Source organism: Octopus bimaculoides, chromosome 1, assembly GCF_001194135.2.
Source record: "Octopus bimaculoides isolate UCB-OBI-ISO-001 chromosome 1, ASM119413v2, whole genome shotgun sequence".
Classification (NCBI taxonomy): Eukaryota; Metazoa; Mollusca; class Cephalopoda; order Octopoda; family Octopodidae; genus Octopus; species Octopus bimaculoides.
Genome location: NC_068981.1, coordinates 65649970 through 65663430, shown reverse-complemented (window position 1 = coordinate 65663430; position 13461 = coordinate 65649970). Strand labels below are relative to the sequence as shown.

General features: G+C 37.2%; 1 protein-coding gene across 1 annotated transcript in view; it reads left to right on the top strand.

The window, feature by feature from the left end:
* The window catches only part of LOC106870727 (dynein beta chain, ciliary), a 109770-nt gene extending 97390 nt beyond the window's left edge, over positions 1-12380 (top strand). The window contains exons 52-58 of the mRNA XM_052967251.1: positions 365-558; positions 2672-2948; positions 4240-4467; positions 6711-7022; positions 9014-9256; positions 11102-11290; positions 11450-12380. Of these exons, the coding sequence (XP_052823211.1) occupies positions 365-558; positions 2672-2948; positions 4240-4467; positions 6711-7022; positions 9014-9256; positions 11102-11290; positions 11450-12067 (2061 nt within the window). The 3' untranslated portion in view covers positions 12068-12380. The remainder of the gene's footprint in view (positions 1-364; positions 559-2671; positions 2949-4239; positions 4468-6710; positions 7023-9013; positions 9257-11101; positions 11291-11449) is intronic.
* The last annotated feature ends 1081 nt before the right edge of the window (positions 12381-13461 follow it).

The window sequence follows — 13461 nt, the reverse complement described above, 5'->3', positions numbered from 1 at the left end:
CTTACTAAAATTGACTTGAAACCATGGTACAGAATATAGATTGGTAAAAGTTTTTATTTTTCATTTCCTTTCGAAATTATCCCTAACTTTTGTGGTATGTAGTATTTTTGCTGCTATTTCTAGCGAGTAGATGTCCTATTATAGGCGTCTCTGCATTTCTAATGAATATATATATATATATGTAAAAGGTTGAAGGGGAACACACGAGTAGATATATATATATATATGGAAAAAAGACAAAGTAGAAAATGCTAAAATATTTTTATAAAGAACATTACAGTACCGGTTTCGATCCTTGAGATCTTTTCAACAGTAAATATGAATAATAAATTTTTCAAATGAAATCAATATTATATTCCTCTAGGCATTGGCCAGTCTTGAAGATTTTCGCAACTTGGATAGGGACATAGAAGGCTCTGCTAAAAGATGGAAGAAATTCGTTGAGTGTGAATCTCCAGAAAAGGAGAAGTTTCCTCAGGAATGGAAGAATAAAACATCTCTTCAGAAACTTTGCATGATGAGGGCTCTCCGACCAGACAGAATGACATATGCAATCAGGTGAGTTTCAACAGGTAGCTTAATTCTTGTGACATTTCTTGTTCCTTTAACTGACACTCTGTCAGTTATGATGACAAGGGTTCCAGTTGATCCGATCAATGGAACAGCCTGCTCGTGAAATTAATGTGCAAGTGGCTGAGCACTCCACAGACACACATACCCATTAATGTAGTTCTCAGAAAGATTCAGTGTGACACAGTATGTGATAAGGCTGGCCCTATGAATTACAGGCACGTCTCATTTTTGCCAGCTGAGTGGACTTGAGGAACGTGAAATAAGTGTCTTGCTCAAGGACACAATGTGTCACCAGGAATTGAACTCACAACTTTGTGATCATGAGCCAGTTACCGTAACCATGCACTTGTTGTTTCTTTGACTCCTTGATAAACACCATTTTTCTCTTCTTTCCAGATACTCCCATCCATCTTTATACAATACAGGGTAGCCATGCATCTCCTCTAAAGCAAGATATCCATGCCTCTCAACTCCTCACATAAAGCCTCTTCCTTGTCTACTACAACTCACTCAGTCAAGGGCTTTTTTTTCCTTATTCCTTTTCTTTGTCTTGCAATTTACTTGGTGACATCACTAGTGCCGGTGTCATGAAAGAAGCATCCAATACATTCTGTAAAGTGGCTGACTTTAGGAAGAACATGGAAACCATGCCAGAGTATACAATGGAGCTCAGCACAACTCTCCAGCTCATTGGATCATGTCAAACCATCTAATTCATGACAACACAGAAGGCAGACAGATGATGGCGATGATGACAGTGGTGGCAGTGGCAGCAGTGGTGATGATGATGCTGCTGCCACCACTGCTGCTACTGTAGAAGCATTGTTTTACAGTGAGATTATTTTCCTATTGCTAATCATTATCTGTTTTTCAAGGTGTCACAAAGTGATGATGAACCCCAAACCATCTGTTTGGGCAGTAAACCGGCTATAATAACTGATTGCTAAAGGCACATACACTGATTTCCAAAGCTCCTCTGTTTAGCGTACCTTAACCCACAGGTATTCTTTTTACTCCTATTACAATGGCTTGTACTCCTCTCAACTAAGAAACTATGAACCAAATCTACCGAAACCCAACTTATTCTCCTCCTCTCACCATCTCTATTGTATATTACTCCACTTCATATTCTGCAATTGTATCCTCTCATCCTTCTCCAGAACTTTGTCTCTGGAATTCAGTAACAACTTACAAAAATTCAAGATGAAAAACAATCTACATCAGCTTCACCAAACTGAAATGGTCTGCAAATGTTTTGGCATTACTCCTCTTCATTGAATGGTTCTATAAACTTATGTATTTGTAGCTTTTCAATTCAATATTTTCTCTTTTAAAAAGAATTATTAAAACAAAACATTGTAATTGTATATTCGCAGAGAACTTTTGGGGCAAGTATTTTATTTTACTGTTGAATGTACATATTAACATTATCCACCATTTTGAAAAGTTGATGAATGTATGACCTTTATAGGCTTAGTGTAGTGGAGGCGCAATGGCCCAGTGGTTAGGGTAGCGGACTCGCGGTCATAGGATCGCGGTTTCGATTTCCAGACCGGGCATTGTGAGTGTTTATTGAGCGAAAACACCTAAAGCTCCACAAGGCTCCGGCAGGGGATGGTGGCGAACCCTGCCGTACTCTTCCACCACAACTTTCTCTCACTCTTTCTTTCTGTTTCTGTTGTACCTGTATTTCAAAGGGTCAGCCTTGTCACACTGTGTCACGCTGAATCTCCCCGAGAACTATGTTAAGGGTACACGTGTCTGTGGAGTGCTCAGCCACTTGCATGTTAATTTCACAAGCAGGCTGTTCCGTTGATTGGATCAACTGGAACTCTCGACGTCGTAAGCGATGGAGTGCCAACAACAACAACAATAGGCTTAGTGAGGTAAATATTTCTTGTCAATCTGATACAAGAGTTTAGGGTATTTCTTGCTGCAAAGATGAACCCATAATCTTTGAATTGATAATTCAAAACTTTAATTTCTAAAGCATTGTTCCATTCCATTTTTTGATTAGTATTAAAAATAACAGTTGTAATAATTCATCTGGTTTGCTAATTAACCCCATATTTCACCAGTTCTATATCTGCTATTGCAGGAATTTCATTGAAGAGAAGATGGGTACACAGTACGTTGAAGGACGCCAAGTGGACTTTGCTAAATCTTATGAAGAATCTGGTCCTGGTACTCCAGTATTTTTTATCTTGTCTCCTGGAGTGGATCCCCTCAAAGATGTAGAGGCATTGGGCAAAAAATTAGGTTTCTCAAATGATAACAAGAACTTCCACAACATATCTCTGGGTCAAGGACAAGAAATCATAGCTGAAGAAGCTATGGATATATCAGCTCAAGATGGACACTGGGTAATCCTACAAGTAAGTTATGGTGTCTTAGTCTTGTCAGTTAGCAGACACACACAGCATGAATATAGATGTGTATCTACATATATATATACAGTAATCCCTCGCTATATCGTGGGTCACCTATCACGCATTCAGTACATTGTGGTTCACCTATCGCATACGCAGTACATTATGGATTTTTCTGGCTAATATATGTAAATTTATATCGGGACTCCTCAGTATATGGCGGGTTTCTGCAGCCGATAGGTATTTATATTTTTTTAGATTTTAATTATTTCTGTGGGAGGTTTTAGAACATAACACCTGCGATAGTCAGGGGATTACTGTGTATCTATACTATAAAATCATAGAAAAGTGGATGTTAAAGCAATAAACCATAATGATGTATATGTCATTCATGTAATTTGCCCCAACATCATACACAACCTGTCCCTATAACTTTGTACTTTGTATCCAGTGAGAAAAAGACAAATAATACAGTCTTTCATTCTTTTATGGTTTATTGGTTTCTATCATTTGACTTTTGCTGTGCTGAGGCAATGCCTTCCAAAGTATAGTTGATTACATTGACCTAAGTACTTAGATTATCAGTTTCATATTTCAGAATTATGAAAGACGAAGAGCATCTAGCAGAATTTGAACTCAGAGTATAAAGGGATAAACCTAATTACTGCAAGATATTTTGTCTGATTCTGCCATCCAGTGGTTTCACATTTTTATACTCTTTTCAAGCACAATATGTAAATTTGGTATACATTTTATTGATCACTATTTATCAAATGGTTCTGTTTGCCAGAGTTACAACCTTTTAGAGAGTCGTCTCTCTTTTTCAGACTTAAATACTATAAGATGTTTATGTCAATTTCCACCAGCACACACATCTATTTCACTGTCTATCTATCTATCTATTCATCTATCTACACACACACATATACATATCTATTTCACTATCTGTCTGTCTGTCTGTCTGTCTGTCTGTCTGTCTGTCTGTCTGTCTGTCTCCATCCATCCATCCATCCATCCACTTATTATTTCACAATTTATCTGTCTCTCTGTCTGTCTATCTACACTCACACTCACACTTGAATGACTTCTGCTCAATTCCTAACAATTTATTTTCACTCATAACGCATTAGTCTACTCAAGGCTGGGATAGAAGACACTTTCTCATTGCACATTGGAATTAAATACAGAACCATGTGGTTGCAATGTGAAGTTTTTAACCACAGACTTAAGCATGTCTCCATTATATGTTAATATATTTTAATACAATAATTTGTCTTCATGAATATATTTTTCTTAGAATGTGCATCTTGTTGCAAAATGGCTGGCCAACTTAGAGAAGAAGTTAGAAGAATATAGTGTAGATAGCCATGAATCTTACAGAGTTTTCATCAGTGCTGAACCTGCCGCTTCTGCTGCTTCCCACACCATACCTCAAGGTATTCTTGAGTCAGCCATCAAAATTACGAATGAGCCTCCTACTGGTATGCAAGCTAACTTGCATAAAGCATTAGACAACTTTGATCAGGTAAAATATTATTTTGAAATGAATTATCGTTTTTCCGTGATTTGAAAGTAATTACTAGTATTAAGTAAGAGATATTTCATCTCTTGAGCTCTTGGACAAATAAGACCAGTTACTCAGTGAGATCACAGGGTAAAAAGTAAAAGGGTAAAAACCCCCTTTGGTCATGAATGACTATGGGATTGCACCTAGAAGGTTCTCCTCCAAGGTACAAGTTGAGGCAAGATTATTTATGGAAGACCAGCAGTTGCCCATGCATACCAGCTTCCTCTTTGCACCACTGTTGTTATCCAAAGGAAAAGCAAAGGTCAATACAGCTTAGCACCAGTGATGTTGCAGCTCATTTCTACAGCTAAGTTAACTGGGGCAACATGAAATAAAGTGTATTGCTCAAGAAGACAACATACAACCTGGTCTGCGAATTGAACTCACTACCTCGTGATTGCGAGCCTGGCATTCTAACCACTGAGTTATGTGCCTTCACTGAGATAACAGCATTTCCCCTAAATGGGATACTGATCCATTACTGGGTTCAAGGCCAGCAATTTTGAGGGGAGGAGACAAGTCAGTTACATCAGTCCCAGTACTTGAATGGCAATTTATTTTATGAACCCTAAAGGGACACAGGGCAAAGTTGATCATGGCAGTATTTGAAATCTGAACAGAAGGAGCTGGAAGAAATGTTGCTAAGCATTTTATCCCACACGCTAAAAATTCTGCCAGCTTACCTCCTTCATAAATAAGAGATGTTGACTATTTATTCTTTCAATAAATTTAAGCTTGTATGTGAAGCCAGAAAGCCATGACAAGCTGGAAAAAATATCTACTACCTCTAATATATAAAAAGGAAGGAACGAAAGGAAAAAGGGAAAAGACAAAAAAATAGCTAAATGTTTCTATTGTTAAATCTTCTTGTAACCTCTATGAATTGGAACATCTTATTTATGGATGGTACATTCTTCCCTTGAACTTAAATAAATCAATTATGTGGCATGTTTGGCAGATTTGGGGAAAGACTGCTACACTTCTGCATTATGTATACTTTGGTGTTTCTCTGTTGTCACCCATTTAGAGTAAATATATTGCCATAGCACACTATTATAATTTTCATCACCTCCCTTAAGAAATCCTGCATTGGTGCACATTCTCTTGTCAATTGTCCCCTGCCTTTTACAACTCTGATCACTCATTCCCCTCAACATCTGCTCTGACCTTCTCTTGAATGATATGATACTTCTCTTTTCCCTGGGCCTTGCCAACATGTGTATTTGGAAAAGAACAAAAGCAAAAACAAAAACCTTAGCCTGCTCTGCCAATTGTCAAGATGCTCACCAGCTTCTTTTGTATTAGGTGTGATTCATCCACTTTCTCTGCTTTCTCTGTCTTCCATTTCCTTTCTGTTCTCACATTGAAGCCAGCAGGAGTCCATGTAAGGTAACACCTCTCTTACTCGTGTTACTTTAAATTCTTCAGTGAGAACACTGAATGGGAGCTGCAAGATGTTACTGGTCCCATACAGTGCTACACCGTTTAGACTGCATGAAATCCCAACCACTTTTAGAAAAAGCCACTGATCTTCCTTTTAAGGGACTCTGTTTTTGGTAATGTAATCCAGTTGATCAGTAAATGTAATAGGACTTGGGCTACAATAGAATGCTGGTAAATTCAGTCCTTGAATCTGCCAAGCCATCATGATTTGTCAACCTTGAGGAACCAGATTTCAATTTGTATGTTTCTGTATTATATTTATGTATCATGTGATATTTGTATGTTATATCTATATGTGATATTTGTACATGATATGCAATATTTGTGTTATATGTTATATTTGCATTTTATATTTACATGTTATATTTGTAATTCTTATTTGTATGTGATATTTGATTAGAATGTTGGAGGAAAGAATCACAGAACAAGCTCTTCAAGCTGAGCCAATCAGCAGGAGACCAAGGGGTTGGCCAAGAATGAGATGATTAGATAATATCCATAGTCTCAGTTGGTCATGCTTGAAAATTCAATTGGAAGGTGTAACAATGGTTGCTTCTGATAGGATCCTATGGAGGACATGCTTGGGGACTTTATCCCTATGACCCTCCCAGGAATAGAGAGCAGAATAAAAAGAATGATGACTATTAGTTTGTTAATTTATACCTGTTATATTTCAATATAGCATTTACCTGTTACTATTTGCCTATTATTTTCTTATGTATGTGTTTCTGATTTCTTTATTATCCATCTTTCTAAAGGACACTTTGGAAAAGTGTGCACGAGAAGTAGAGTTTAAGAGCATCTTATTTGCTCTCTGCTATTTTCATGCTGTTGTTCAAGAACGGAGAAAGTTTGGACCTCAGGGTTGGAACCGAATTTACCCTTTTAATGTTGGTGATCTGACAATCAGTGTTAATGTGCTGTACAACTACTTGGAAGCCAACAACAAAGTCCCCTGGGAAGATTTACGCTATCTTTTTGGGGAAATCATGTATGGAGGGCACATCACAGATGACTGGGACAGACGACTTTGTATAACTTATCTTGAAGTGTACATGCATCCGGACATGGTGAGTTGTTGCCTATTACTACTACCACCATCACTATCTTACTTGGCATTATTTCCCACTTTACTAACATCCTCCTTCCAAAAATAATACCTCCTTGCCCTCCTCCTCCTGATTATTATCATCATCATCATCATCACCACCACCACCACCACCACCACCACAACTACCTATATTAACATGTTCCCTCCAAAACTAGACATTAGACACGGTTGTGATTAAAGCTGTGGGTGAGTGCGCGTGCACACACACACACACACACACACACACACACACACACACATATCATCATCCTTCTTGTCATTATAATATGTCCATGTTCCATGCTGGGATGGTTTCTATATGGCTAGATGCCCCTCCTAGTGACAAACACTTCATAGCATGTACTGGGTGTTTTTTATGCCATCAGCACTAGTGAGGTCACCATGCACCTCATGAGACTATAAAAACTTTGGTAGTGGGTGGAGGACAGCATTTATGCAAGGAGAGGAGGGTATAGAATATGGGAGGAGAGAAGGAGGAAGTGGCAAGTAGGTTATTGTAGAGGAGCTATATATATATATACAAATTATGCATATCATTTGTTAAAAGATATAGGTATTGGTTTCAAATCTTGGCACAAGGCCAGCAATTTCGGAGGAGGTGCTAGATCATTTACATCGACCCCCTGGTGCTCTGATGGTACTTATTTTATTGACCCTGAAAGGGATGAAAGGCAAAATCAGCCTCAGTAGAATTTGCACTCAGAATGTAACGATGGATGAAATGCTGCTAAACATTTTGCCTGGCATGCTAATGGTTCTGCCAGTTTGCTGCCTTAATAATACTGCCCCCCCCCAAAAAAAAACTGATGCTTTTGAGCAGTGTTCCTTGTTCTGTTTGTTCTCTACAGAATTACACAGATAATCCCCTGTCAATTTTTGCTGTCGGAAATGCAATGAATCAGTGACTGACTTATAGGAAATCTGTAATCTATGGCAAAATGGGTCACCATTTCATCATCGTTGTTTTTACATCTGCTTTTTCATGTCGGCATGGGTTAGATCGGACTTTTTGAGTCAGTGATACAACCAGCTTCTCAGCACCAATCCTTTTAGTCATCTCTACTAATATGCAGAGATATGGTGTATATAATTCTAAAAACCAAGATACATGTCTGTGATATACAGGGTGTTTTTATTTTTTGTGGACACTTCTGTTGTAAATGACAGATGAGAGTTTTGCAGATTCTTGTCAAACAACCTGCACAGATAAGTTGTCTGTAGTGATCAAATGTCTGTGCTGCACATTAGCTTGCTCTTTCCATCAGAACAACATTGGCTGAACAGGTGTACGTTGTGCCACACATCAGACATCAAAGTGATCACACAACAATGTGAAATGAAGTGTTTTGCTCAAGAACAGAATGTATCACCTGATCCAGGAATTGAAACCACTATCTTGTGATCTCAAGAGCAAATTCCTAACCACTAGGCCACATGCCTTCATTGTAATATAAATCATCATCATCATCATCATCATCATCATCATCATCATCATCATCATCATCATTTAGTGTCCATTTGTCCATGCTGACATGGGTTGGATGGTTTAACAAGGGCTGGTAAGTTGAGGGGCTCCACCAGACTCCAGTCTGATTTGGCATGGTCTCTACAGCTAGATGCCCTTCCTAATGCCAACCACTCTGAGAGTGTAATGGGTGCTTTTATGTACCATCGGCACAGGTACCGGCTGCAATACACCAGTATCTGCCACAGTTATGATTTCACTTGCTTGATGGATCTTGCCAAAGGTCTCGATCATTTGTTATTATGATAAATAAATACTACACCATCATCATCATCATCACTATTGCCATTATTAGCATTTCCAGTACTACTAGTAACACAAAAAAACAAAACAAAACACAATACTTTAATTCAGTTCCCAGATGAATACTATGCTTTGTTTATCATCTACATCCCCTAACGTTTTTATTTTATATTACATTACAGCTTGATACAGAGCTCTATTTGGCTCCTGGATTCCCAATTCCACCAAATATTGACTACAAGGGCTATCACACATATATTGATGAGATGATTCCAACAGAAAGTCCCTATTTATATGGTCTACATCCAAATGCAGAAATTGAATTCCTCACAAGTACATCAGAGCATCTTTTCCGCACAGTATTTGAAATGCAGCCTCGAGATGCAGGTAGTGATTCAGAAGCTGGTGTTAGCCGAGAAGAAAAAGTAAATATCCAATTCTTTTACATTTATGTTTTTGTATGTGTGTGCTTGTGAGTGCATAAATGCATGCACATATATGCATGTGTGTATGTCTGAATGTGTTTGTATGTGCCTGGAGGCAAGCACATGTAAAATAAAACAATATGTATATCTGTGAAAAGTTTCCTTCATGTGGTGGGAAGTTGTTTTACTGAAAGGAAGTCCTAATCAAGTTGATTTAGGATTGGAGACGTTTCAACTATGACCTTCATCTTTGTTTTCATTCATAGTCTATCTTGGACTACATCATATGTGTCCTCCCATTTTAAAAATAGTAGGGTGTAGTTTGAAAGAGATTTAGCTGTTATTTCTAGCAAGACAAGTGATCCCATTGAGGCTCCATCGTTAATTGATAGAAGTGAGAGAAAAATGGTTCTAAAATGGTTATGCCACCTCAGGCATCTATTTAGATGCACTTCAGAGTTTTAAAAATATAATTTAATGTTTTAAAAAGCAAAATAAAGTACAGTGTTCAGTCCTAGGGCTCACTGAACTGGTTACCCAGTTCCTATGGTGTATAAGTGACCAAGACTGCAACATTCCCCCTGAACAGGATGATAATCCATCACAGGGTTACTCATTTACAGCTGAGTGGATTAAAATGACATGGTTTGGGGAGCTAAAACCACAATCTTGCAATTGTATGTGCAACATCCCTAACCACTTGGCTATGCATCTTCATAAGGTTTTAGAAACCTCAAATTATACTAGATGTATTAAGAATGGATATGCAAACATTTGCTTCAGATCTTGCTGTACACAATGCAAATGACAATTTTATATCGACTGGCAAACATATCAGCAAACATTTTATTCACTGAAAGTTACAAACAAAGGCCATCTGCTTGACTAGACTCAAAGATCTGGGGTATTTCTGGCTGACGAGACACAAGTCAAAACACCACTGTCCCAGAATATTCTGTGCCAATGAATCAAGGATGTTGGACACACTATTATCATAAAAGAGAGAGGTTTTTCTCCTTTGACATATATTACAGCAACTAGCGTATTCTGTTTTTGAACCTGCCCAGACATATTAAGAATAAATATGCAGACATTTGTTCCAGATCTTGCTGTACATGGTACAAACAGTGATCTTATATTATTATTAACATTAAATTATATTATTATTATCATTATTATTATTATTATCTATATTGATGCTTAAGCACCTTGAGAAACATGTTATTCATAATTTTGTTATACACAAAAATAATTTATAAAATGAGGTGATAGTCTTCCTAGACACAATGTGATTTCTCTAGTGGTGGTTATATTATAAAATGTACCCAGTACAGTCTGTAAAGTGGTTGACCATTGAATGGAAGCAACATAGAGTTGAGAGGACTTGATAGCCTTACTAGGGATAAAAGAACCTTTCTAGACTGCTGCAACTCTACAATGTACTTAGAACACTTTGTAAAGTGTCTGTTGATAGGAAGGGTATCTGGCCATAGAAGACATGCTGAAGATGAAAAATGCAAGTGACATGTCGTCCTTGTCCTATCTAGGAGGACAGTAACTTCAAATAAGAACTAATTTGTATCATAACTACCCATACAACCCATGCTAGCAATGGAAAGCGGATGTAAAATGATTATAAGTATAATTAATTATCTATTTTGATATTTACATGTGTAGATTGTGTTGTTCTAAGTATATTTAAATGTATAACAGCACACACACACACACACATATGAATGCATGCATGCACACACACAAATACATACCAAAGTATAAACAGCATTCTGTGGCCAGATGATGTTTTTCTAAAAAGATCTTAATACTTACCTGTTTATCTTTATGTAGGTAAAGTCAATTTTGGATGAAATTATTGAAAAATTACCAGAAGAATTTATCATGGCAGAAATAATGGCTAAAGTTCCATTAGAAGAAAGAACTCCCTATGTAGTCGTAGCATTCCAAGAATGCGAACGAATGAATTTGTTAACATCAGAAATTAGAAGGACCTTAAAAGAACTTGATTTAGGTTTAAAGGTAAAATCATTGTTAATATTTTTCAAAACACACCATGCATACACTTAAATAAAGCTATATTTCTTTTTAAATATTTTCTCCTTACAAATTAATTACATTTCTTAGGATAAAAATTTAATTTATTCATTAATTTGACCACTTACCTTGTTTCTTTTTCAGGGTGAATTGACAATCACCTCAGACATGGAAGAACTAAGCAACTCTCTTTTTATGGATCAAGTGCCAGGCAACTGGGCAAAAAGGGCATACCCTTCTCTGTACAACCTCACCACATGGTATGCAGATCTTTTGCAACGTGTGAAGGAACTAGAGAGTTGGGTAACAGACTTTCAGCTACCAGCAGCTGTTTGGCTGGCTGGCTTCTTTAACCCACAGTCCTTTCTTACAGCTATCATGCAGCAAATGGCACGTAAAAGTGAATGGCCACTAGACAAGATGTGTCTGCAGTGTGATGTGACTAAGAAAATGCGAGATGACATGGCAGGACCACCTCGAGAAGGAGCTTACATTCATGGGCTCTTTATGGAAGGTGCTCGGTGGGACATGCAGAGTGGAATGATTGCTGAGTCACGACTAAAAGATCTCACTCCAGTAATGCCTGTGATATTCATTAAAGCCATTCCAGTTGACCGACAGGATACTAAAACTATTTATCAATGTCCTGTCTATAAGACCAAACAACGAGGCCCGACATTTGTATGGACATTTAATTTGAAATCGAAAGAGAAATCAAGCAAGTGGATTCTTGGTGGAGTAGCTCTGTTGCTGCAGGTTTAAATTAAATGAGCTTGTATTAGTGCCCGCCTTGCCTCATAAAAACTAAAACAACTAATATTTTTATTTGAAGTGTTATATCTCTGGAAATATAATGAAACATTGAAAACAAAAACATACATTATCTAGTATTGCTGTATTGATTAATGATTACCAGAACCTTGCTGCAAAATTATTTACTTATTTCTCTTTCTTTAGTGGTATTCATTAGGAATCTTGTTGTTCTATATATTAAAAGAATATCCACATTGTTAAATGTTCAACATTAAACACATACCAGTTAAAAGACTGAACTTTCACTCTACATTTAATATCACATTGTATTTGTTATTCTTCTTTTTTATATTATGTATTAAAAGAAAAATGAACAAATTATCTTTTGTAGATTTTTCCTTATTACAAATAAATCACAATAGCACATCTAGGAGAGGGATGAGGATGGCACAGTCTACCCAGAGTAGCACTTTTATGGGGGACGTTTTGGGGTTTACTGTATAAGCCTGTATAGGCTTGAGGGCCTGGAGGGGGTGGGGGCAGGAAACTGAAGGGCTACCTTGGATGGCATACACTCGAGCTATGCCATTGATGAATCACGTCCATTTAATGTTCACTACTGATATTCTTTCAATGAAATGACTTCAATTTTCTGATTCTCTAAGGGGGTTAAAGTACTACATTTGAATTCTGACAAAATTCCTAACCCTCAAGATAGGATGGGGCCAGTAGGCAGCAAACTTAAGAGTGTTATATACCAGACAGTATCAAAGAGTAAAATTTGTGAAGATGTGGGGAGGTTGTCATATTAATGGGCAACATAGATTTGGCTGAAAATCACACTAGTGGTAACTGAGGAAAAAGCATCTTACAAATGTTGGAGGAGGTGGTTGTTTAAGACTGTTTCCATGATCTTTTAAGATGTTTAATATGAAGTTAATAGTTAATGGGGTCAGAGAAGTAATTGCATTACCCAAATATTATTATTAATAACTTGAAATATAAAATACTATTAATCATCCTACAATGATATCACCAGTGTGGGAAGGTTCACAAAAGATATGGGCACACCCACTCCTCAAACTAAAATATGTGAAAAAAATATAAATATGTAAAATTAAACAAATTTCAAATGCAGTAGAAAAGCTTTCTAAGTATTAAAACATGAAAAATACAGAGAGTTTTGTGCTGAAAATTCATGTATAGTTCAAACAATTGTAGCTGGAACAGGTTAAATGTACTAAATGGCTGTGTGTGGTAAGAAGCTTGCTTCCCTACCACATGGTTCTGGGTTCAGTCCCACTGCGTGACACCTTGGGCAAGTGTCTTCTACTATAGCCTCAGGTCAACCAAAGCCTTGTGAGTGGATTTGGTAGATGAAAACTGAAAGAAAATCATCATAT